The sequence below is a fragment of the Eschscholzia californica genome, unplaced genomic scaffold (assembly GCF_041429995.1).
Source record: "Eschscholzia californica isolate CP2 unplaced genomic scaffold, dmEscCali1.0.p SCAF_1, whole genome shotgun sequence".
Lineage (NCBI taxonomy): Eukaryota > Viridiplantae > Streptophyta > Magnoliopsida > Ranunculales > Papaveraceae > Eschscholzia > Eschscholzia californica.
The window spans coordinates 40,416,486-40,443,694 of record NW_028238198.1 but is presented as its reverse complement, the minus strand read 5'-3'; the positions used below and the strand labels follow the sequence as shown (position 1 = coordinate 40,443,694).

The following is a 27,209-nucleotide window of genomic DNA, read 5'->3' as shown; positions in this document are numbered from 1 at the left end:
ATCCAGGAGATCTCTCTTCAATTCAAGCTTATTCTGATTCAGATTGGGCAGGATGTCCAGATACTAGAAGATCAACAAATGGTTATTGCATTTTTCTGGGTTCCACATTACTATCTTGGGCTTCTAAGAAGCAACCCACAGTTGCAAAGTCTTCAACAGAAGCTGAGTATAAAGCACTAAGTGTGGCCATAACTGAAGTCCTTTGGATTAGCTATCTTATGGATGAATTGCATATTCCTCTCTCCAAACCTTTTGTTCTTCTTTGTGATAATCAGGGAGCTAAACACATTGCTTCAAATCCTATCTTCCATGCAAGAACAAAGCACATAGAAGTGGGTTATCACTTCATCAGGGATTTGGTGGCAAATGGTACTCTTCTAATCAAATATATACATACAACAAACCAGCTGACCGATATTTTTACAAAAGGTCTTCCATCCCCTCTCTTTAACACTCTCAAGAGCAAGCTGATGCATTTTGAGGAAGCTCAGCTTGAGGGGGATATAAGAAGATAGAAGTCAGATCTGATTAAGTAAGTTAAGGAAGGAACTGAGATGCTAGCTGAAGAGGTTAAAGAAGGAGGTGTCTTTAGCTAAATAAGAAGAAGGTTGTTAGGGTAGTTAAGAATAACAGATTCATAACTAACTTAGAGAAGAATCTGTTATTCTCTCTCTAAAACCGTGATGGATTCTTTCTCTTCTCACTCTCTCTCTCTAATCTAGGGTTTGATCTCTTTAAACAGGTAATTCCTCACTTTGTAATGAACTGATTCAATATTAATAAAGTTTCTCAAAGTATTACAAAGTTAATAAGAATTTCAATTTCTTTTAATTATTAAGTGAAGTTAATCAAGTTGAGTGTAATTTAGGTTGGATTGTTGTTAATTTACACGGAATAATTTAAGAATTTTAGAGTAAGTACTTCATTTTAAATGGTAATCTTTTAAAGTGAATGAAAAAAAGGGTTCAGATTTGAACCGTTATATCACTAATACTACTACTTTGATCAGAGGGTATTGTGAAAAACAAGAAATTTCTAAAGTTCTAGAAGAGATGATTAAGTTTGGGATGAAACCTAATAGATTTACTTATAATACCCTAATTCAAGGACTTTGTGGGGCTAAGAAACTTGATAAGATTAAGGAAATTTTGAAAGGAATGGTTGGTGATGGCGGTTGTGTTTCAGGTAAGATCCAAGAAGCATTAGAAGTGTTTGATAAAATGACTGTTTTGAATGTGCTCTCCCTTCGAAACTATTTACGTCTAGAGGATGAAAATATGAGTTTTGAGATTGATTTTGGCGGGCTATTTTGGGAGAAATTATTCTAATTTTAAGATTTTTTAATTGAAAATAAAAATGACACATGAGCATTTTTTTTAGTTCTAGAGTGTTGCATTGGAGAAGTCTTTCTTATAGAGGATCTCAATCTTGGCAAATAAGAAAGAGAAAAATTAGAGATCTACTTTCAAAACTTGACACGTAAGATTTTAGAGTTTTTTTTGAGTTTTGCATTGGAGATGCTCTTACGTTGTGTTATCACTTCATGTGTGCTAATATTGTTAACTGACTCTATTTACTCTTTTAGTATTGAAAATTCCTCCAGCTAACCAGTTTCCGCTTAATTTTTTCAGATATGGGCACCATCTTTTCAACAATGGGAGCTACGAAGAAGCGATGGAACAATTCTCGGCAGCTGAAGTGGGTGTCACTTATGTGCTGTCTATGTATCCATCCATTGTTCTTCCAAAATCACAGATAACTCCAGATGCGGACGATGTAACTGATGTTACATGGGATGCTCACATCTCTCGAGAGCCTCATCTGATACATCAGATGAGATGGAATCATTACCTCCTTTCCAGTCAGAATCTGAGGGGAATGCAGTGCTTGAATAAAAAAAATGAGCCACAATACACTCATGGCATTGATGAGTTTTTGCAGAAAAAGAGATTAACCGTAATTGATAGGGCCACAGTTGAAGGGACAGAAGAGATACTCTCAGATGCTATGGGAGATAGTAACATATCTTATGATTTCAATAGATCAAATATTATACTCAAGGTAACAGTCTCTAGATGCTGCTGTGACATTGTGGTATAATGTGATGAACGCTATCTTGAGAAATTTTTAATCTACTTTTCATGGAAGTGAAACGGCTCTCTTTAACATAATTCATGCACTAGTTCTTATCGATGGTTTTGGACCAGAAACTACGAAATGTCTTTGTTTTGTTGCATAGGTTTGTTTATTTTTGTTTTATATTTGTACGATATTCGTTGACGTTGTCCATGAACTTCATACACCTGTTTGATCCTCAGGCTGTAGTATGTTTTATATTTGTAATATGGACAAGGCACACATTTATTCGAGTTTATGTGGTCAAACATATTCGAGTTAATTAAGCAGCATCACAAGTTAAATGTCCTTGTTAAGGCACTTAGTTGATAGTATTTTTTTTTTTTTGGTAACTCATGAATGACATTTGAGTTCTTCAATTCAGGAGCTCCTTCCTCTAACCATATTCTTACCTTTCTCAGGGCCGAAGAACTTCCATGCTAACTCAGGTTCTAGGGAGATGGCAGCATTACTAGATACAGCTTTGTTACAGGCATTATTGCTCACTGGGCAGTCTTTGGCTGCATTGGAGCTCCTGAAAGGTCCCAACGTTTGCGATCTAAAAATATGTGAGGAATTTCTACAGCAAAGAGATCACCACACAACATTGTTAGAACTCTACAAGTGCAATGGGACGCACCGAGAAGCTCTCAAACTTCTAAATCAACTAGTAGAGGAGTCAATAAATGACCAAGGGACATCTGAACTCATTCAAAAGTTTAAACCAGACATGATGGTAAATTCATTTAATTGCTCCTTATCCTTACAGATCGAACTCTTAACCACAAGACTGAGAAAAGACTTGGGAGTTAGGAGTTGGGAATCGTGATTGAATAGGAATCTAAGCCAATGATTCTCTTGGGCGAAATTCTTTAAGCAAGAAAAGATTAGTTTTGAGTTATGTAGATCATAGTTATTTAATTGAAATATTTCTTCTACTTCCGATTTCTTGCTCTGAAATGTACAAATAGTCGAGATTTTGTGTCGGACTGAAGCTTTTTCCAATTTCATGCTCATGTGTAATGTTGTTTCTCTTTTTTTTTTTCACTTCACGAGTTGTTGACTTTCAAAGATAATATTTCATGACTGAGAATGCTATAGTTGATTTTAAACTCAAGAGCTCAGAATGGAGTCCTTTGTTTCAGGAAGAGAAGAGTGCTGATAAATTCAATGAATGATGGATGGGGTTGGGACCAATGTTTAACCTTCTAACTGATATATTGCAACATTTTTTCTTACGCAGCCCCTTTGCAGCGTTCACCCTATGCTCGTTCTAGAGTTCTCTACAAATGTTCTTGAAAGCTGTCCAACACAAACTATTGATCTCTTCCTCTCCGGAAATATTCCAGCTGATTTGGTCAACTCCTACTTAAAACAGCATGCACCCAGCATGCAGGCCAGATACTTAGAGCTTATGCTAGCGATGAACGAAAATGGAATTTCCGGGAATCTACAGAATGAAATGGTGAATGCATTGTTCCTTTGCTACTCTATTACTCTTCGCTCTTGTTGCTAAAACATGCATGGTTTATTTGGGTCTCACGCCTGACAGGTGCAAATATACCTGTCTGAAGTACTTGATTCATACGAGGAACTGAAAACTCAGAATAAGTGGGACGAGAAAGCCTATTCTGCGTCACGCAAGAAGTTATTGTCTACCTTAGAAAGTATCTCAGGTTATAACCCAGAGGGTCTACTGAAGCGTCTTCCTCAAGATGCTTTATATGAGGAGCGTGCTGTTTTGTTGGGGAAAATGAATCAACACCAACTTGCCTTGTCTCTATATGTTCACAAGGTATTTGAATGATTCTTCATGTATTTATAGTAAAGACACTAAAGTTAAAAAGTCGCCATATTGCAGGCACACTAACAGCAAAAGTCTAGGATGCATTTTTTTTTTATAAACTAAATGCACATTTAGAACTTTTCTCACTAGAATCTCACCTTAATGTGTTGTCTGCAAGGACCCGCGATGATACACCAGTCAACGTGTTAATTTCTTCCCCCATTGAAGCTTGTCACCAAATGTATTGCATGTGAAGGCATGCATGTGTAGTTTACAACTTTCCTTTTAACAATCTTGACATTGTTAAGTGTTAACACATTGAGCTTTCCCGTAGGGTAATTTCTATTAGAGTTTCACATGATTGCCTACGACATTTTGTTGATGTTAGAGATAGTTCTTTGGTTTTTCGATAACTATTAATCCCCGATTCAACTCAAAATTATTGTAACTCACTCGGATAAGAACAAAACAAGTGCAGCAAGGTGTTAGAAGGATGAAGCATTATCCACATTAACATTCTAAAACATGAGCTATGAAATTATTAGTTTGGTTGGCTTTGTGTGTTTGTCTTGTATAATAAGCATACTTTTAGCGCCAGGTCTCCCAGAAGATTATGTTGGAAAATCCATCCATAAGATTAGCTGGCTCTTACAAGATCATCAAGAATATGATCTGGGGAAAAACTTAGGAGGAACAAAATAATCTCTATCTTAACGGCAACTAACTCTTCATGTCTAAACGAAATGACATTTTCTGAAGACCATAATTCTGGAGAGAGTATGAAATTAATAATTAGATTTAGAATGCAATCCATAAACTTTAATATTAATAGTACAAGTTGAGCATTTTATTTTATTGTTGTTCTTTTTTTTTTGCTTATTTTGTTGTTATTGTTGTTTTAAATGGTATATAGGCATTTTTCTTTTTCTTTTTTGCTGAAGCTCTGGTTTGTTGTAATCTTTAGCTTCATGTTCCTGAACTGCCACTAGCATATTGCGACCGGGTTTATTATACAGGGAAGCATAAACCCTCGCCAGATTCGTACGGAAACATTTACCTCACGCTTCTGCAAATATGTTTAAATCCCAAAAGAACAACAAAGGAATTTGAAAAGAGAATGACAAATGCAGTTCCATCTAAGAATGCTTCCATCTGGAAGGTTCGTTCCGCCAAATCTAAATGGAACCGAGCTGTTAAAAAATTGCTGAAATTGAAGGAGCAGAGGACATGCGAATCAGTCGTAGCAGCACTGATAGTGAACGTAGTGATGGAGATGAACCCGTCATTGAAGGAGATTCTACAATTATGATCGATGAGGTTCTGGATTTGTTAAGCCAAAGATGGGATAGAGTTCATGGAGCTCAGGCACTCAAAATCTTGCCGAGAGAGACTAAACTACAGGTATGTTCTTTCTGAAGTCAAAAGCTCCTCACTACACCGGCCCGATGCTTGCATGTGCTCTAAAATTACAATATTTTCGACTTGTTGTACTCAAAACTAAGCAGGTTTTGATGTTTCAGAATGTCATAATATTCACATGGAACTCAGAAGATTAGATTCTAAAACTATGTAGTAACATGAACCATAATATGAGGAAGAACCTCCTATGTAGCTAATCACAAAATTGTAGTAGTTATAAGTTAAGCTGGCACGAGAAATTAGTGTGACAATTTTCATGCAACTCTTTCACTCATTGTATCTGTTAATGAAGCAAACCATGCTAGAAAAAACTCAAATGAGGGGTCACTTTTCAGTTAAACAAGAGAAAGAGTAGCTATAAAAATACGAGGAAATGCACAAGTATAAAAAATAAAAGACCGAAAGACCGAGATCTAGAATACTAAATCATTCGACGCAAACATAGGCTCCCACTTTAGTGTCGAATTCCTAAAGGACACCTTTCCAATTTGTTCTCTTAGCCCAACAGTGGTCAAATCCCCTCTCTATTTGAGGGGTCACTTACATGTTGATTTTCTTTATTTATATACTTCATGATCCAACGATTCCAAAAAAATATTGGGTTTTTTTTTTTGCGGACTCCGTGATCTTAGATTGGTTATGTTATCACTCTATTATTTTTATGGAAGTTCTGACTTACTGGTTCTCAACTTCTTACAATTTAGTTATAGTTGCACAATATTAAAAGGTTCTTCTTTATGTGAACAGAACTTGCTTCCATTTCTTGGACCACTTCTGAACAAGAATTTGATTTGTAGTGAGAACTTGCAGGTATGTATATAAATGCTGCCTATGTTTTCTTAACCATGTAGTAGTTACTGATATGGTCTTTGCTTTGGCCACCCAATCCCAAGTCCAAGCCAGAGCCGGATGGGTATTCAGTTTTATTTTTGGTGAATGCTCTAGGGCTCTACACTTATTAAGCTTGAACTCGCACCTATAACTTGTTTCCAGATACTCTCTGAGCAATGTGGGATATTATAATTTTACTCTTTAAAATCATTCAATTTGTGGAACAGGTAAAAGATGAACTATACAAGCATAGAAAAACGGTGCTGAAGATCGGCAATGATAGTATGTGCACTCTTTGCAACAAAAAGATCGGAACTAGTGTCTTTGCAGTCTACCCTAATGGAAAAACTCTAGTCCACTTTGTGTGTTTTAGAGACTCACAAAATCTAAAGTCTGGTACAAAAAGCTCACAGCTACGTTAACACGGGTTCTGAACTTTTTTCCGTTCAAGTTTGATAATTGTTTTCTACGGGGGCACTATCGATTCATTATTTGGCAAGAGGCACATGGCAACAAGTGAATTTGACAGAGAAAGGAGGTACGAACGATATTAGATTTCGTGCCATTCCAAGAGCTAAAAAGAGTAGAAGTTCTCGTAACAGATTCTATGTGGCCGAAGATCCGAGGAAGGATGAAATGTGAGAATGTTGGTGTGAAGGGATAAATTTGATTTTTTGTGAAGATTGCTGGGAGAGTGAAGGGTGTTTTTGATTGTTTATTGCCGGATTCATGATTGTTTATGTCGAAAATGTTCAAAATTAATTGTTCTATAGTTTTGCGATTGTTTTGGAGAGTTGATTATTTGTAATCCTATATATCGATGGCACTGAACTTACTTTCTAAACTTTTATTTGCTCTTCTACAAATTGTTTGTCCCTTTCTATTTACCGTGTTTAAATCACAAAACGACCCTATATTCTGTTGAAAGTCCACGAGATTTCGTTGAAGCCCGATCTAATTATTTGAAAGTCGGGGAAAACCTAAACCTAAATTTTCTTAAGATTTTGTGAAATCCTTCCTAGAACATTTTGACAAAAAAATTGAAACTGGAAAGTAGGTGTCTGAAAATTATGTGAAATTCTAACAGCATGAATGGAAGGTGCAAATGGCTATTGACCTGTATAAGAGTTCTTTAATACAGCTATTCATTTATGTTGTTAGAGTTTTTTCGAGCCTCCATTAATGGAAATTGTGTTAGGGCTCAAACCAAATTTCCTTAATGGAGCTTGATGGTAGATCTGTTCCTGTCTTAATTAGGTACTAAGAGAAGCATCTTCCCCTGACAAAAATAAAGTATGAGAATAGTGTCACATGAAAGAAAGGTGATCTAACCCCAATAATATAATGTCTAGGTCTTCTTCAATTATGTCCAATTGGTTTTGAATTGGATGAACATGTATCAAAACTAAGCGCTCACTTGATAGACTTAAAGACCGCTAAAGGAATGCCACATAGTGGCGGCAATTCAACATTGCTGAGAGGCGCCTTTAACACTTTCCTCTTTTCAATAAACATTTTATGGGAGAAGTAATTCTTTCAAAACTAAGATCTTTTCCGACGACTGTGAAGGGAGGAATTCGAAGAGCAAGAGTTATAGTTTGTCCGCCTACCCATGTTAAAAGACTGGGGAACCCAGCTTAAGCCTGAGAGAAGCCATGGGTCAGACCATGTCAAACCAGACAACTACCTTTGGTTGGAGTAGTGACAAAGTTGATTCCCGCCCTCAAATCTCGGGTTCGAGACATACTATATTATCTTTAAAAAAAATGGGCCAGCACTCACACACGAAGGCACTGTATAGGAACAACAGGTGCAGTCGTATTTGAAAATTCAAAATAGAATGGAAGTAAATCATTTGCAGAGTTCTATTTATGTTCATGATTTCAAATAGAATTCCACTTATACAAAAATGTCCGACATGAAATATACTCATGAATAACAAAGTCAGAGACTCAGAGATATATCTCCTGCCCTTATTGTGGATCTTGATCTTTCCCCTCTTCATTCTTTATATGATTTCGGGTACTGACACCGTGGGTATCGACATTGAGAAGCATGTACGAGAAGGTCGAGCATTTTGCGAAATGCAGAACCAGATAACCATATCATGAGAGAAATTATAGAATGACCTCGACCTGTTCTTTGATAGTTGAAACAAAAACTATTCATATTACCTAATACATATAGCATATGGCAGAACGAAGTCACCTGAAATTCACCTTACACCCAAGTACTATTGCTGCAGTTTGAAGTCACCTGAAATTCATTTTGCTATATAATCAATACACAAACAATTCAGATGAACGACACTTTGTCCTGTTTCGCCATTATGTTTTCCTACAACAGCAGATTTGTTCCTACCCTACAATCCCTTTGGCCTTCCCAATAAAATCTGCCTACTCAAAATAGATGTTGATTCGGGAAAATAAGACAATATTATCTTTTACAGCTAAAAAATGGTTTCCGCAGGGTCTTTGCTTTTCTCTTCTGATATGGTTTCCAGGCTTCCAGCAATGTTTGTAAAAACATAACATTCTACTTTACTAACATAATATAAAGTTGCAAATATCTATGTGAATGTCTAGTTGTGTTGCTGATCAACTCAAATATAACAGGTGACTTATGATTAAAACATTCTATTTTCGAGTTTAAATATGTGTGCCTCGAGGTGGAGGGATCAGGTGACCGCCTCGAGGCGTACGCCTTGAAAGTCTTAAGAACATTGGTTTCTATATGGTCATAATGTCATATTGCTAAAATATTTTCCCCTGGCTCGCATAGATGTTCCTATACGCATATCAAAGATGTAACATGGTTACTCCTTTTCAGTGTGTTTCTTTTTGTCATACTGAATACAAAATATTAGGGTACTCGTGTCAGATACTCGGATTTCATTTGCGACCACAATTTAAAACGGGGGAAAATGTACCTGAGAAACTCATTTTTGTCGAGTAGTGACAAAGGCGGGTGCTGTTGGATTATGAAGATGATATAGAACCATCATCGAAGAATGTTTTGCACGCCTTAGAGTATCAAACTGATAATTATTCTTTTGAGAAAAACTCAAAAATGCGTGGTTGCTTTCAAAGAATTCGCTTTCTAGAAGTTCATCAGTATCCTTGGTATCTTCTTTTACATCATTGACTTCAACTTGCTTGGATTTTCATTAAAGATTTTTCGGTCACTGCCTGAATAATAGTTGATTTTGTCCATCAAATTGAAATATATAATAACACAAGTTTTTCATATAATAAAACAACTCTTCTACGAATTACAATATAGTTATCAATCATTTTCATATTCAGATTTAAAAAGCGAAAAGAAGAACACAAAAAACCGACTAGAATTAATATATAGAAACTATGAATAGAAGAGAACTTACTCGTTTGAAAGAATGTTTAACCCTCTTATTCGTAGGGTGCTTGGCCCTGTACTCAACTTTCTGCTCTGCTTCATAGCACCTGCAGCAAAGGAGAGTACAAAGGATTAGAAAGGCAACAAAACTCAAACTCGATGTCATGTCAAACAATCGAGACCCAAGCCAAGTTGCATAAGTGATAAAAGAACACCCTACTACTAAATTGCACTTCATGAGTAAAACAAGATGGTTATGTTTTAGCTAAAAGAAATCTTACTTGTCACAAAGTTGGAAATTTGCGCATTGATTGCATTTCCAGCGGTTTCCAGATACCATTAGATCACAGCAGTGCTTGCAAGCATATTGCAAGTGAACCATTATAAATTCTTCCTTGTAATAGGAAATGGCCTTGCCAAGCTATAGTCAGAAAAAAAATAAAAATCCCAAATAAGCGAAAATAAGAGGATAATAATGAGCAACAACCAAGCCAATGGAAATAAAAATTACTTCTTGCATCAATAGAACATCTATTGATGTGTTTATAGAAAGATTAGCTTCATTTTGTTGAAGTTGATCAATTATTTCCTCTGCAACATCAGGCCAGTAGTCACGGTCAAAATACGGTAGGCGAGCTGCTGTCACCTTAGCTTTACATTCACCAATAGGTGTAAAGAAATGATCGTGTAGATTTGTAAGTTCCACAATGATACCCTTCTTAGAAGCATTCCCTAACATTGATAAATGCCTGAGAAGAAGAGTTAATACATCCCAAAGAGTTATATATGGAGAAAGAGCACTAAATGTTAGCAGTCCCAGAAAAAAATAGTCAAGTTTACTAACCATTCCTTCAGTTTATCAGGACTCAGTCTTTGCTGGATTTCAGGATGACAATGGAATATAAAATCTTCAGCCTTGCATGGAGGGTAAGACCATAGATAGCAGCTCGTAAATCCCCTTAACTTGCAATATTCCATGTATCCAATCTGGAACAAGTGCCCCATGTTCAAAATTGTTAATGTTATCAAGTCTTTATCACATAAGTAGTTAAGTATAAGTATCAACCCCAAATGTAGTGATTAAAATTGAATACCGAAGAAAAATTAAAAATCAACAGCGGAAGAGAAAGGAAAATAATTTTTAAATACCAGCATTTCCTGATAAACGAATGTACGAAGAGCTTCTCCAGTAGTTGTTCGAATATCAGGCCTGAAGTATTGGATAGTATCCAGATACATAAGACACACTCGGCGATGGTTTGGTTTTGGACAATCGGAGCCATATTCGTGAACAAACTGACCCAAAATGCACACGTCCACGCCTTCAATCTTCTGAAATAATAAAATTACCTGGACAAAACATATAAGCATCAAACTGTGTATTTCTTTGTAGTCATTCTATAAGCATCAAACTGTGTTTTAAACAACAAACGATTCTCCCCTTCCAAATGGCTATTTATGATCTTCCCATGAAGATCAAAAAAGCCATCACTTCTCTTCAGAGGGAATTTTGGTGGGGATCAAGTAGTAACAAGAAGAAAATTTACTTGAAAAATTGGAATTCTATCTGTAAACCTAAGTCATTAGGTGGTTTAGGTCTGAGAAACATTCAAAATGATAATTTGGCTCTTAGATGCAAATTGAATTGGATTATAAAGACCAAGCCTAACACACCCTGGGTAACAATTCTGGAGGAAAAATACTCTTTCTTCTAGGCATAACAGGGGATCTTCCTGGCTCTGGAAAACTATAAGCAAAAACCAAGATAGAGTGGACAATCTTATTGCTTGGGATATTGGGGATGGCACAGAAGTTAATATATGGACAGATAGTTGGATTCCAGGAATACAGTGTTGGGTAGGCCAGAGAATTCTTATGGTTTTAATATGGTTTCTCAACTCATAACTCAAAACCATGAATGGAACCTCCAAGCTTTATCCTTGCTCTTTCCTTCTCAAATTCAACAAAGAATTCAGACTATACCTCTCACTACCCAGCATGACCAACAAAAGTGGACTATATCTAATTCTGGGGATTTCTCTGTCTCTTCTCTATACAAGAATTTGACCTTTAGTCAAAACACATCAATTTCAACAAAATTTCAGAACTGGAGAGAATTGTGGAACCTTAGAGTTCATCCTAGAATTCTCGTATTTCTCTGGAAATTGGCTAATGGTATTCTCCCTCTTAACAAATTCGTTTCCAAATTCCTCCATAACACTTCTCCATTGTGTCCCTTATGTACAAGGACAGAGGAAAGTACCACTCACTTTATTCTTGATTGTGAATTTGTCAACAGAGTCCTAAGTTCATTTCAAGAAATCCAATTACCAGGATCTTCTTGTAATAATTTTCAGGAATGGTTTGATCACTTTCATAATCTAGACACAGAACAAGGCTACTCCAACACCCTCAGAATTATTGAAAAAACTTCGACTGTTTTATGGCACATTTGGAAGTGCAGGTGCAATTTGGTCTTCAAAGGAAAACAACCTCATATCCCATCTCTGATTATAGAAATACAAAGCTATGTTCAGTCCCAATCAAAAACGCTGACTTGGCCAATTGTCTAATCCTCAACAATGAACTCCTCCACCAGCAGGAGTGATTAAGATTAATTATGATGTTTCTTTTATTAAATCCACTCTAACTGCAGCTTTGACTATTATAATTGTTGACCATTCAGGAAACGAAATTGGGAGAGAATCCACCCTCACTAACTCCAGATCAGTCGACGAGGGAGAAGGGAAAGCAGCTGAATTAGGAGTTCTTTGGGCTATAAGACATGGAGTTAAGAAGCTTATTTTGGAGGGAGATTCAGCCAACATTAACAACTTTTTGAATGGCTTCTCCAACTCAATGCACCGGACTGCTAGACATGTGCTAAAAAAAGTCAAGAACTCCATCTCTTCTTTTGATTGTCTAAAGTTTTTGTATGTAAATAGAAGCTTAAATGCCCAAGCAAACTCGTTTGCTGTTAGCACTAGGAAAAGAGGATCAAATCACTCTACTTGTCTTCCTATTTGCTACTTATCTCATCATAGCAACAATGTTTCAAACTTAATTATGAATGAATAGATGCTATGGCTGTTATAAAAAAAACAACAACAAACGATGCAAATCTTAGATTTGTATGGGAACTGTGAAGGGTAATTTTGTTTTTGAAAAACTTCGAGAAACCGTTGCTTCACTTTCAGTGTCTTATCAACGGAGGACACAACTCGAACAACAAGTTCTTCAGCTCCCGGGATCTGAGAAAAGTCATGAATTAAACATATATCCTAAAAATAGGATATGAATATCTTATTTTAATCAGGCATTTTGAGCAATATAAGAACAAATTGATTTCGTAAAATAATTGTTTTCTCATTCCGTTCCTAAAGAAAATATCTCTACATACAATTGAGGTTGCATATCACCTCATTAATGCACTTTCCTTGAACCCGCGCCCTTTCTTCTTTCTCATGCTTCAAACGGCTATAAAGACGCTTCTCTATGTAATTGCTAAGGTTTGATTTTGGCAAATCAATTGCACCCAGTGGCACTGGCTTTCCCTCTCCTCTTTCAACCTCGTAGCAATTTGGACAAATATATTCTTGGCCAACATCATTCCCATTAAAAAGAGCACAAATTTGATGTTGCCAAGCTTTACATTTCTCACATTGCACCCACTGCAATAAAACACATATCATGACGAAATTAGTCCTATTGCCAAAAAAGAACAGCAAGTGTAGAAAATAATATAGGAATACACTTATCAATTCTTCAGGTTTTTGGTCGTTTCTCTTCTTCTCTAGATTCATCTTCGGAATGCCATTTCCATGACACTCGATAATGCCACCTTGAGCCTTATTATAACAAGAAATGCAATAATAGTGCCTGCTATCACCACTTCCCATGGTATAAAATGTCTCATCTCGCATTATTCGAGCAGTACATGAACATGATGAGCAATTGATGGGTGGAGGTTCAAAAGTGAGCTTTCCCACCCCACACAACTGACATGATTTATCAGTCCTAGGCATCTGTTTGAGTGATTGAGGAATACTCAGAATTTTAGGTTTAGAAATATTAATTTATTAATTAAAATTAATATTAATATTATTTAATATTTTAAAATTTTAATATTATTTAAAATTAATAATTAATATTATTTTAAAATTTAATAATTTATAATTAAAGTTAATTATTTAAAATTGAATATTAGTATAATTAATAATTAATTTAATTTAAATATTAATATTTAAAATTAATAATTAATTTAAAATTAATAATTAATTTAAAATTGAATATTAATTTAATAATATTAATAAATAATATTTTAAAATAATTTATTAATTAAAATATTTTAAATTAGTATAAATTTTAAATATTAATTTTAAATAATATTCAATTTAAAAGCAACACTAAATTGACTTCTTATTTTTGCAACGTCAACATCCGAAATATTCTCATCAGCTTCTGTTCGAGTTGTAACATTTCGACCAATTTTTCTCACTACAAACCCTAGAAAGAGAGAGAGAGAGAGGGAGAAATAGATAATTAATTTATAAGAATCCATCAACATACACAAGCAGTAAGATAGATAGATAAATGAACTGGTAGAGTTAGAAAGAGAAACCTTCGCGAGCTGCTACAGGCGAACATCTTATTCTCTGAAAAGAAGTGAAACATATTACTAAACAAGAAACACAAATTCAATGAAATTGATTAATATATATATATATATATATATATATATATATATATATATATAAAAGAGAGAGAGAGATACATGAAAGGAAGAACAGATAGGGAGAATCCGGCGAAGTGAAGCCATTAATGAGCACAAATTCAGCTCTGCATGCAGTTTTGGAGGTGGTTAAAATTCAAAAATTTATTTCTTCCCTCAATTTCAATTTCGATTTGTTTGTAGAAGTCAAATTTGTTTTGATCTTAACCTAGATCTCTTCCAATAAATCGATTGTTAATTGTTTTACTTATTTTTCTGTTTCATCCTTATTCAAGAATAAAATAAAGTTGAATCGTTAAAATAAAAAGATCAAACTGAAGCAAAAGATTCAATTCTACAGGATTTTTAGCAAGAAACATCAAATTAACAAATCAACCATTAAAAAAGGCCGCGGCTTTGGGAAATAAAAAAAACTCTCCGGGGAATAGAGATTTAGTCAATAAATATTGATTAATTAACATATTTTGTTTTTAGCTCAAAAGTTTGACTTAATCAAACATTGCTCCTTAATCTTCATCTTCTCTCTTCCTATCTCTCTGTCTACTTTCTCTCTCCTCTTTTTCTCTCTAACAAGTTGTCAGGATTAAAACTTTTTCTTAATTGAGCTTTGATTCCTATTGGATTTCTTTTTTTTTTTTCTTGTTGAAAAGAAGCCAACACAAATTACAAATTAAGATCCCACTTCAAGTTGTCCATAGAGTGCCACGTTCTGTTGACCCTATGTTTCCTTCCCCACTTTGCTAGGGCGTCTGCCAGGCCATTTGTTGTCCTCGGGCTGAACTGAAAGTGAATTTGCTCGAAATGGGTTATGCGGGCCCTGATCTGTTCTATGTTGTGTAGGGATTGCCAGTTGATTGCTTTGTTTCTGTCCCGAATATTCATAATCAAATTGTTGTTGTCGCTTTCGATAATTATGTGGTTAAGATGAAGCTCCTCCGCCCATTGGACTGCGTGCAGAATAGCTATACTTTCACATTCTTCCGCCGTCTGTCCCCTGATGGTTGCTACTCTAGCCATCATGAAATCACCGTTTGCATCGTGGATGATGTTTCCGATTCCTGCCGGGCCAGTGTGGGTTTTGAAAGAGGCATCCACGTTTATTTTGAGAAAAGGTGGTGGAGGTGGCTGCCACTGGGGCAAGACTGCGTTACTTTTAGCCATTTTTTGCCTTGGAAGGTTTGTAGCGTAGCTTTGAATCTGCCGAATAAGCTGCATAGGACTGATTGCTTTCTTACCGAAACATTTCTCGCATCTAGCTTTCCAAATAAACCACATGATTTTAGCAAGATACTCCGTCGTAACATCCTCCAAAGAAGCCCAGTTCGTGATCCACTCAAGCACTGAGCCAATCCCATCCGTTCTTATGTTGTAGTGGAACCAAATTGCTCGGGCAAAGTTGCAGTGAAGAAGGACATGGGTTGTGGTTTCGCGTTCGTCGCAGAAGGTGCAGTTGTGATCGTTGCCAATGTAACTACCGATTCTGTCTTTGACCGGGAGACTATTGGTGCAGCATTTCCAAAGAAAAAGTTTGATTCTGGGTATAGTTCTAATGTTCCATATGAACGCCCATTCCATCGTTTCTGGTTCTCTTGTGCCATTACTCAGAAACCTGTACATTGATTTAATTGTAAATTGGCCAGAATTAGTGAGAGTCCATACCATTTCATCCTCTGCCGACGGGTGAAGATTTATGCTAAGTATCGCATTGCAAGTTTCCGCATCAAAGTATCTCTGGAGTAGGTCTGTCTTCCAAGAATTATTGTCGATCAGTTGGTCCACCGTGTTCAACGGGCAATTATTTTGGTTGTGTAGCGGCGGTTCCTGATTCGGAATCCAAAAGTCTTGCCAAATATTGATTTTGGTACCTTTGTTTACATCCCAAAAGATAAGTTTAGAGAGTTTGCCGATAGGTTCCGCCAACGATTTCCAGACCCACGAATGATTCTGTTTTGGGGAGGTTGGTTTTTCCGTTTTTGGGTAATATTTGGATTTTAGGAGTTGGGCCCAGGGTGCTTTAGGAACTTTGAGAAGGCGCCATCCCAGTTTACATAAAAAAGCTGCATTGTCAATGGCAGGCAATCTGAGTCCCAGACCTCCGAGTTTACGAGGACGACAGATTGCTGCCCAGTTGATAGTATGAATGGATTTTGTTTTTCCCCACCAGAATGACCTTTGAATGGTCTCTATGCGTTTGCTTATGCCTTTGGGAATGGCAAAGCATTGCATCTGATATCGGGGAACCGCCGCGGTAATAGACGAGATGACTACTGTGCGGCCTGCTTGAGAGAGGAGATTTGTTTGCCACTTCGAAAGTTTATTCTGAATCTGCGCCAGCAAAGGTTCAAAAGTCTGTTGTTTTTGTGCCCCTATGAACAGCTGTGTTCCCAGGTACTTGTCTAAATTCGAAGCTTGATGCACTTTGAGTGATTTGGTGATTAACCTTTTGAATTTGGGGTGGGTATTTTTAGAGAAGAAGATGGTAGATTTGTTGTAGTTGATGATTTGACCCGATTCCGATCCAAATAAGGAAAGGATGGAGATGAGATTGGAGATGTTGTCAAGAGTATTCCTACCAAAAATGATGCAGTCGTCTGCAAACAGCAGGTGATTGATTGTAAAAGTGGATCTAGGGGTAGAGAAACCGATAAATTTGTGAGGGCTATCAGGGGAGTCAAGTAGACGACTCAGGCCTTCCATGGCTAAGGCGAACAGGAAAGGCGAAAGTGGGTCTCCTTGCCTTAAGCCTCTAGACACATTAAAAGACGGGCCTGGTCTACCATTAATAAGAACCGCCATCGAGGATGAAGAGATGCAGGCGTGTATCATTTTGATCCACTGTGTGTCATACCCCAGGTTAACCATAATGTCCTCAAGATAATGCCATTCAACCCGATCGAAGGCTTTGGACATATCTAATTTTAAACCAAAGAAGCCTTTCGACCCACGTTTATTCTTGAAGGAGTGAGATATTTCCTGGCTGATGATTATGTTATCTGTGATTTGGCGTCCCGGGACATAAGCTGCTTGAAAGGGGGAGATGATGTCCGGAAGAGTGGTTTTCAGGCGATTAGCCAGGATTTTGGTGATGATTTTATATGTGGTGTTGAGAAGGCTAATGGGTCTGAAGTCGGCTGTGGTTTGGGGGGCTTTGGTTTTGGGGATGAGGCAGATGTGGGTGTGGTTAGTGTATAGAGGGAGAGTGGCTGTATTGAAAAAGGCTTGGACCATCTGGAGGACGTCTATTTTAACTGTTTCCCAATTGGATTGATAGAAGAAGGGTGGAAAACCATCCGGTCCTGGCGCAGCCTCAGGTTTCAGGGAGAAAATGGATGCTCTGATTTCCTCCTCGTTGGGAGCTTGAATGAGGAAAGTGTTTTGCAAGGCGGAAATCTGGGTGGTGAACAGGGATCTGATCGTACTTGTGGGGTTAGGGGAGGTGGTGGAAATATTTTTAATGTTTGTCGTGAAGAGATTGGAGATCTCCTGGGTATCCGAGCACCACGAGTTGTCATCTTTTTTGATGGATGATATGTGATTTTTCCGATTTCTGGTTATTGCCTTGGCGTGGAAAAATTTGGTATTTCTATCACCCAGCTGAACGTGTGCTACTCTGGATTTTTCCTTCCAGATACTCTCCTGCAGGTTGTAAGCCTCCTCCAGCTGAGAAGTGAGGTGAAGTAAACCCACTTGATTAGTCGTAGACTGAATAAGGGTAGTGAGGTGTTTGATTTTTTTCTCAATGTGACCAAAGACATTTCTATTCCACTGAGACAGTTTGATGGCTAGCTGGTTGAGCTTTTGCTGAATCAAGTAGTTGTTCATGGTCCAGTTTTCAAGGATAAAAGTATGACAGTCTGGGTGGGACATCCAAGTTCTAAGATAATCCCTTGATAGTTGGGCCTATTGGATTTCTTACAAGGTAAAGATAATGCCTTTGTTTATCACTATGGGAATTTCTTTGTACGTTCCCTTCTTTGTTGGAATCTTAACTTAACTCAGATCATTCATTTTCTTAGTATTAAGAATTGAACAAGGGAATGATAAATGAAAACCAACTCTTTGTTGTTTTTCCGAATTTGGGAAATTAGGGTTTACTTATGTTGAGTTTTCATGGATAATTTCTCCATGCAGATTCATCTTGTGGTATCACGTCTATGTGCTTCCATTCAGGGTACAAGTCCAACACGTTTGGCTGATTATATGGGTCTTGAATCATCCAAGGTAAGCCACATCTTCTCTAGACTAACCACAATCCAAAGTAAGCTGCACCTCATGGATTCTCTTATTGTATGTTATTAACCAAGTGACATTTGTGTTGTTTAGTTCTAATCTAAAACAAATGAAGCAGCAATTAGTGATTCATCTCCCTTGCTCTTATTTACCATGGATGACGATGAGAGGTGAAATTTCTTTCAGTTATTTAGTCTCCCTGCACAATTTAGCAGAATAAGAGAAGTTGATTGGTCGATCTTAAACCAAAATTGCAGATATAAGGGTTGTGAACCTTTGCGATTATCTTGTCCAAGTTGCTCTAGTACTTTTGATTCCACCTCCATCTCCAGTTCAGTATTAACAACCCAGTAGAGTCGGAAGCAGAGAAAGAATCTACATCTAATTTCTGGCGCAGATTGCGTTGTCCTGGATACCTAGATGAGGGCAATGATAATAGAGGTAGAATGTCTTCTGCCATGATAGCTAACCAGGTAATTTATGTGGCTTGATTTCTTGAAGAACAATTCTAGGGCAAAAATAAATCTATCACTAAACCCATTCTATTTGATACTAAAAGAAGATTTTTTTTTAATTCTAATTGTGTAGAATTTGTATATTAGGTTTAACAGAACCAACTTTGTGTTAATGATGAGAAATCAACAAAACTTCGTTGATTCGGAATGGTGGTGGCAGGAATGGTGGTGGCCGGAATGGTGGTGGTGGGAAGTTGTGGTGGTGAAGGTGATAAAGAGGATGAAGATTAAGGGGCAATGTTTGATCAAGTGAGGTTTTGGACTAAAATAAAATATTCCCCCGAGAATAAATAAAAAAACATGGATTCCCTGGAGAATTTATTCCCCGGAGATTATTCTTTATTCCCCAAAGTCGCGGCCTTAAAAAATTTCTTCAACAATCTAGAACACTAAACAGGAAGAGTAAGAAAACCTAATTCATTATTACAGTGACTAGTTCGATAATTCTCAATGAAGAACATGAAACATACTGAATTTCTGATGAATGGATTAGCAAACTAAAGCAAAAGAAGATTCAATTCTACAGGATTTGTAGCAAGAAACATCAAATTTACAAATCAACCATTAACAAATTTGTTCAACAATCTAGAACACTAAACAGGAAGAGTAAGAAAACCTAATTCATTATTACAATAACTAGTTCGATAATTCTCAATGAAGAACATGAAACATACTGAATTTCTGATGAATCGATTATCAACAAAGTTAAACGAAGAAATTAGTAGGAGTGTTACAAGCTCACCTGATTATGAAGCAGTGAAGTAGAGAGAGAGAGAGCGCGCTGGTGTAGAGAGAGAAAGAGTGACAATAGAAATGAAAGAGAAGAAGAAGAGGCTTTATTGAAAAGTATCTAGCATGCTAACAGTGAAGGGAACCAGACGCAGTCTCTCACAAACAAATCGTCGTTAATATATCTTCATAACAGAATTCTGGTCCCCGCATTAGACACAACCATAACTCTGATGTGGCAAGTATCTTCCCACATGGAGTAACAAACTCATTATGACTTTTTTTTACAGAGACGATGCACGTCCGAGAGTCACTTTACCGTTTTCACCCACTATCTAATTTTCTTAGACGTATGATTTTTTTAACAACGTACCTCCACCGTTAGATTAATAATTTACGTCTCAGGATTCTCTGTGAGGAAAAATAAGTGGACCCCACATAAAAGTAGGGTCTCCAAAGGGTACCCAAAATGAGTCTAAGATAAACGCCAAATTATATCAATGCCATCCTTCTCTATTTAGGGTTAGTTGTTGTTTAAAACTGTTGGGCGTTTTCTACCTTGGTCCAAAAATTGTCAAGTGTCCAAAACCGTTAATCAAAGAACTACACGAGGGTGTCCTAGTAATTTCGGTCTGTCAGAATGTATTAAGGTTTTACTATCTCGTTATTGGTCATGCGGCTCAGGCCTCAATCAAAGAAACCATACATACATCATGTTGCATCAAGTAAGGTTTATTGCGATTTAATATATTACAACTTTCAACAAAAAAAAAAAAAAAGTAAGGTTTATTGCGACAAACTTTAACTTAAGTTAAGTGAAGTCAGCATTTTTTGCATTATCAAAATAATTTTTTTATTTTTTACATTAAATAAGTAAAAGATTTGACAATGATAGCCCACCCTACTGCAATCTAGCTGATTTTCGGTTAGGGCATCTGACCGGGCATTTTCGTCTACTCTCTCCCTAAATTTTGTTTCGAAGTAGATGTCTTTAATACTTCCCTCTCCCTAAGTTTGGCCTTCCGAACAGACCCATCTTCAAGAACAAGTCTAGCACCTGATACCTTCCATGGTTTCTCCATAAACCCTGCCAATTCCCAAACACAGAACAAAATAATAACAAACCCAAGCATATGTCAATCCAATCACATAATTTTCTATCTCAATCAAGGATAAATATTTTTCAAATATTCACTCCTAATCAAAGATATATTGACACCCTTTATTCTCTCTAAATCAATCACAATATATTCATAATATTTCTTTGATTCCTAGAATTATTATTGTTGATTTGATTTTTGAATTTCAAATCCATGTAATCTGTCCATATATAGATGTATTGTATTACTATATAATGAGAACCTCACACAATGATTTAGTGTGCAAGAGAAAATTCAAATATCTGTTTCTCTACATGGTATCAGTCCTTTGATCCACACCCACGACTTCCAGCTCCATTTTTTTCTTAGCACCATTCCAATGGCAACAACTCAAACAATCCATCAACTTCATATAAACCATTTGATCTCTGTCAAGCTTGATGAAACCAATTATCTATTATGGCTAACCCAATTTAAACCCTTACTTAGTTATCAACTTATAGGATATGTTGATGGAACCCTTTCACCTCCTCCACAAACACTTCCAGATTCAACCGAAATTAACCCTGAATTTCTTAAGTGGGAAGAACATGATCAGATTCTCCTCAGTTGGTTATTATCATCTCTGTCTGATTCAGTCCTTTCTCGAGTTGTTGGACTAACCACTTCACGAGCAGTATGGGAAGCTCTTGAGAAACGCTTTGCTCCAAAAAATCAGGCTCATCAAATGCTCCTTCGTCGAACTTTAAATAACCTGCACAAAGGTAATAAAACAATGCAACAATATTTTTCTTCTGCTAAACAACTTTCTGATGCTCTTGCAGCTTTTGGAAAACCAATCACTGATAGTGAACTACAACAAGCCATTCTAAATAGTCTTGATCAAGCTTATGATGCCATTGTAACAACTCTGACAACATTAGTAGATCTTGATATGGATGCATTTTTTGCACATCTTTTGGCCTTTGAAATGCATTTGGAAAATCAAACAGCATCTTTACAACAACCTATTGCTAATGTTGCATCCTTCAAACGCAACTCGGACTCCAAATCCTCTCATCAATCTAACCGTCAAACTTCGGATACTTACCAAGCTCGTGCAAACACACGCCGGTTCTCCAACAATCAAAAACCCCAAATACCTCAAGGACCATGTCAGTTATGCGGTAAGAATAACCATCTTGCTCAAGATTGTTGGTTCAGGTTTAATCGGCGATATGCACCACCTGTTAAACAACCACCAACGGCTTACATTACTGCACCTAGCAACTGGGTCACTGATACGGGAGCTACAAACCATCTCACAGCTGATCTGAACAACCTGAACATTCACCATGAATATGACGGCACGGAGCAAGTAAAAATCGGTAATGGTACTACTCTAGCAGTAACTCATGTTGGTAATACTTCATTTACCCAAAATTCTCGTACATATTCTTTAAATAATGTCTTACATGTACCCCAAATAAAAGCTAACCTCTTATCAGTCCATCAATTTAGCAAAGATAATGATGTCTTTTTTGAATTTCACCCATATTTTTTCTTTGTGAAGGACCGCCGCACGAGGACAATACTGCTCCAAGGAAGGAATAGGAATGGCCTTTACACTTTTGATAATGCTCGAGAGATGAAAAATTCAGTTACTTATGCCTTTCTTATTGTTGAATCTGTGTCATTATGGCACCAACGTTTAGGACATCCTATGTTCCGAACGGTGAATAAAATAATAAAGAATAATTCTCTCGATTTATATAATAAAGAGTTCTCATTTTGAAATTCTTGTCATGTTAGTAAAAGCAATAAACTCCCATTTCTTAACAGCACCACGGTGTATGATACACCATTAAGCTTAATTGTCTCCGATCTATGGGGTCCTGCCCCATCTGTTTCACGCAATGGTTTTAGGTATTATCTTTTGTTAATGGATGTTTTCTCCCACTATACTTGGATTTATCCATTATCTCGTAAATAAGATGCCTTACAAACATTTATACAATTTAAAACTCAAATAGAAAATGTTGTAGGTCGTAAAATTAAAGTTTTTCAATCTGATAATGGTGGTGAGTATCGTAAGTTCACTTCTTTTCTCAACACTCATGGTATTCTTCATAGGTTATCTTGTCCAGATACATCTCCTCAAAATGGTATAGCAGAAAGACGACATCGGCATATAACTGAATCAGGTCTCTCTCTCCTATACCATGCCTCTATGCCTGTTGAATTTTGGTGGGATGCCTTCTCTACGACTTGTTATTTAATTAATAGACTCCCATCATCCAATAATACTAAATCTCCCCTTGAACTTCTAGTTAACAAAGTACCTGACTATAAGTCTTTAAAAGTTTTTGGTTGTCTATGTTACCCGTATCTACGTCCATATAACAAAAATAAATTAGAATCTAGGTCATTTCCTTGCACTTTTATTGGATATAGTGGTGCTCACAAAGGATTCATATGTATTCATGTTCCTACAAATAGAGTTTACATTTCTCGGCATGTCAGATTTGAAGAAGGTGCCTTTCCATTCTCTTCGCAGGAGCAGGTTGCTTCGCCATCAAGAGGTATTTCAGCTCCACCATTAACCACTCAAATATTGTCTACACCTCCCTTTCATACCACACCACCTTCACAACTTCCTTCACCAACCTCACAATCTATGTCTATTCCAAATGCTACATCCACATCACCCACAACCTCGTCTGTTAACCCTATTCAACCCCAAACCATCAACCCCATTGATATTGCCTCATGTAATCCACCCTCATCCCAACAACCCAGTCTTGAAACCAACATATTAACCTCTCAATCACATCACACTCCACCTACCCAACAAATCCATTCCTCAACTTCTAATGAAGTTAACCAACATGTACCAATACCATTACAACTTGTTCCCGTTCCATCGCATTCCATGGTAACTCGTTTAAAGGATGGTATCAAAAAACCTATTAATAAATTATGTCTTGTTGCTTCTAAGCACCCTCTACATGTCAAAGATTTAATCGAGCCAACATGTTATACACAAGCAGTTGCTGATTCTAATTGGCGTCAAGCAATGAACGAGGAGATAAATGCACTAATAAGAAATGGAACATCGACTTTGGTTCCTTTCAAATCTGGAATGAATGTAGTTGGATCAAAATGGGTATTCCGTATTAAAAGAAAGGTTGATGGCACTCTTGAAAGATATAAAGCCCGATTAGTAGCAAAGGGCTTTCATCAACAAGAAGGTATAGATTATGGTGAAATATTTAGCCCTGTTGTCAAATTGTGCACAATTCGACTAATTTTATCTATTGCTCTCATGCATCATTGGCCAATTCGTCAATTAGATGTCCAAAATGCCTTTCTACATGACTTTCTTGACGAAGATGTTTTTATGAAACAACCACCAGGTTATGTTGATTCTCGAGTCCCTAATTATGTTTGCAAACTACAAAAATCGTTGTATGGTCTAAAACAAGCACCGCGGGCATGGTTTTCTCGCCTTAGTCAATATCTACTTCAACTTGGTTTTCATGGCTCAATCTCGGATTCTTCTCTATTCATCAAACATACTCAAAACTCTATCATTTACATTTTAATATATGTAGATGATATCATTGTCACTGGTTCTCATCCTGAGCACATTCAACAACTACTCACTGATTTAAGCAAGGAGTTTGCAGTGAAGGATCTTGGTCCATTAACTTATTTCTTGGGAGTTGAGGTTATACATACAACAAATGGCTTGATCCTCTCCCAAAGAAAATATATTACTGATCTATTACTTCGAACAAAGTTAGATGGTATCAAATCTATCAACACACCACTTGCACCTCAAGCTAAGATTCAAAAAATGGGGACAAGTAAATTCCCAGATCCGACATTGTATAGGAGTGTTGTTGGCGCACTACAATATCTTCATCTAACTAGACCGGATATATCAGTGGTTGTTAATAAAGTATGTCAATTTATGAATGATCCCTACGAGGAACATTGGGCTCTTGTTAAACGAATTTTGCGGTATTTAAAATCAACTTTGCAATATGGACTTCACTTACACAGACCAACTGATATAACTCTAAATGCATATGTTGATGCGGATTGGGCTAGAAATTTAGATGATCGAAGATCCACAAGTGGTTATTGTATTTACTTTGGTGGTAATAATCTCATGGGGTGCTCGAAAACAGAAAACAGTTTCAAAATCTAGTACGGAAGCCGAATATCGTGGTATTGCCATTGCCACTTCAGAGTTAGTTTGGATTGAATCTTTACTGAAGGAACTCAGAATTCAACCTCCACCTCCACAATTATGGTGTGACAACTTGGGTGCAACATATCTTACAGCAAATCCTATCTTTCATGCTCGTACGAAGCATATAGAGATAGACTTTCACTTTGTGCGTGAACGTGTTGCTAGAAAACAATTAAATGTTCAATTCATCTCATCCAAAGATCAAATAGCAGATATTTTCACGAAGGGACTCGGCTCACCAAGGTTTGATGTTCTACGAAGCAAGTTAAACGTTCGTCCACTCCCGCTTAACGTGAGGGGGAGGGGGGGGTGTCAATCCAATCACATAATTCTCAATCTCAATCAAGGATAAATATTTTTCAAATATTCACTCCTAATCAAAGATATATTGACACCCTTTATTCTCTCTAAATCAATCAGAATATATTCATAATATTTCTTTGATTCCTAGAATTATTATTGTTGATTTGATTTTTGAATTTCGTAATCTGTCCATATATAGATGTATTGTATTACTATATAATGAGAACCTCACACACTGATTTAGTGTGCAAGAGAAAATTCAAATATTTGTTTCTCTACAGCATAAGACCCATAAAAGAGGTTAAATTGAGTAATTAGAGGTAAAGTATTTTACCTAGGGTTGTGTCAGTATGACCATTTGATGAGGATATAGAAGCAGAGCATCTAATTATTTTCAAAACCCTAACTTCCCCACTTTCATTTCTAGATTTTATAGGTGAAGAACAAAAAAAGCTGGAGTTCTGAACGCCAAATCCGTAGCTGCTTTAGTAGCCATCTCTCTCTCTCTCTCTTTGCATATTCTTTCCCTCTCTAGCTTATTGTAATGGGACGCCAGATATACGGATTAAGTAGCAACAAAATGTAATATATAGCAACAAAATGTAATATACGGATTAAATTTTAAAGCAACAAAATATACGGATTAAGTTGTATCTCTCATTAAGTAGCTTTTAGAGGTATACCATCTCGTTATGTAATATATAGCAACAAAATGTTTCTCGTGATAATTTTAAAGCTCCAGGGTCAACGTCGGCAAACATCATGGAGTTATAATTAGAAAACTTGATATTTAGAAAATTAAATTTGTTCATATTTTATTACACTACGAGTACGCAGGAGAATGTAGTGTTTCTAGTATGACAAAGTGGTACGGGAGATTAATAGTGAAAATCAAAAGTCGGATGAATAACACGGGATATTAGAGTGGAAGTGACTAGCCCAGCAGACCAAACAGAGGGAACAAAATTAGAAACATGTTTGATTATAAGACTTGTAAGTTTGTCAGCTGAAGTATTAAAACGTGATAGAAAGTGTGAGTAGAGTTTTGGGTACCACTGACCCAGATTCATGTGCTCAAAGTTGGTCTCTAGTAGGGCTCTTGATTCGGTAAAACCGTAAAATAACACTTGACCATGAGTTGATAAAAGGTGTGCAAATAATACTGCTCAAAAGTGTATCGGCAAACAAGGATGAACTTTTCACCTGGTGAAGAAAAGGTCCAAATGTATCGCGGGCCTTTGCAATGGCAATCACACAAGCATTCCTATTTATACAAAAAAACATATAGCATGCCACAAAAAAATTAATATGCAAATTAACAACCAAGTGGTTGAAGTGGCTCAATAGGCATACAACCAAGTGGTTGAACTCCAAGAACTAAGCTTCTGGAGTAAAATCGGTGGTTTCGTGTCGATTCCCTTTAAGGGAGTTCGACATGAAGCTACCGATTTGAACTCGAATAGCTTAGCCAAGTTTGTCAAACACATCAAATCGGCGGTTTCATGTCGATTCTCTTCAAGCACGTTCAACATGAAACCACCGATTAGAACTCCAGTAACTTCCTAAGCTACTGGAGTTCAAATCGGTGGATTCATGTCGATTCCCTTCAAGGGACTTCGACATGAAACCACCGATTTGTATTGAAACTATGATATAGATAGTTGTTACATAGAAACACCAAGAACGTGTTCTTTCCTTTGCATAATAACCCCTCTTAGTCATTTCATCAAACACTTTATGGCATACATTTCATCCGAATTTTTGCTAATTATTTTATTGATGAAGATTATGATTTTAGATGGATTTCAACCTTCGATTGATGAAGAAGAAAGACAAATTTACTTCGTAAGGTTGA

At 36.7% G+C, this 27,209-nt stretch overlaps 1 protein-coding gene and 1 pseudogene across 4 annotated transcripts; one reads left to right on the top strand and one right to left on the bottom strand.

Annotated features, from left to right (window-relative positions):
• Window positions 1-662: 662 nt before the first annotated feature.
• LOC147566819 (vacuolar sorting protein 39-like) lies at window positions 663-7,017 on the top strand (annotated as a pseudogene). Its single transcript, XR_015230574.1, has 8 exons — window positions 663-742; window positions 1,632-2,067; window positions 2,501-2,851; window positions 3,359-3,580; window positions 3,668-3,910; window positions 4,866-5,302; window positions 6,068-6,130; window positions 6,379-7,017. The product of XR_015230574.1 is annotated as a vacuolar sorting protein 39-like (transcript).
• Window positions 7,018-7,992: 975 nt separating this feature from the next.
• Window positions 7,993-19,773, bottom strand: LOC147566818 (histone acetyltransferase HAC12-like). 3 transcript variants are annotated; one of them, XM_086653372.1, is made up of 11 exons: window positions 19,725-19,773; window positions 14,280-14,344; window positions 14,127-14,160; window positions 10,655-13,176; window positions 10,350-10,492; window positions 10,220-10,254; window positions 10,017-10,096; window positions 9,787-9,926; window positions 9,535-9,612; window positions 9,081-9,303; window positions 7,993-8,407 (listed from the first exon to the last, which is right to left on the bottom strand). In XM_086653372.1, exons 4-10 carry the CDS (start codon window positions 10,874-10,876, stop codon window positions 9,090-9,092), a joined length of 912 nt encoding a protein of 303 aa, XP_086509498.1. In that variant the 5' UTR covers window positions 10,877-13,176; window positions 14,127-14,160; window positions 14,280-14,344; window positions 19,725-19,773; the 3' UTR covers window positions 7,993-8,407; window positions 9,081-9,089. The 3 variants fall into 3 exon arrangements, with proteins under 3 accessions (XP_086509498.1, XP_086509496.1, XP_086509497.1); XM_086653370.1 differs by having other exon boundaries at window positions 10,017-10,254; XM_086653371.1 differs by lacking the exons at window positions 14,127-14,160; window positions 14,280-14,344; window positions 19,725-19,773 and having other exon boundaries at window positions 10,017-10,254; window positions 10,655-13,539.
• Between the last annotated feature and the right edge of the window lie 7,436 nt (window positions 19,774-27,209).

Bases quoted from the DNA above. Each gene is read 5' to 3' on its own strand.
- LOC147566818 (XM_086653370.1), bottom strand. From the start codon at position 10,876: ATGCTTATATGTTTTGTCCAGGTAATTTTATTATTTCAGAAGATTGAA. The intron at 10,255-10,349 runs GTTAGTAAACTT...TCTTCTTCTCAG, and splicing joins CCTGATAAACTGAAGGAATG to GCATTTATCAATGTTAGGGA. The intron at 9,304-9,534 runs AGTAAGTTCTCT...AAAATCCAAGCA, and splicing joins GTTAAACATTCTTTCAAACG to AGTTGAAGTCAATGATGTAA.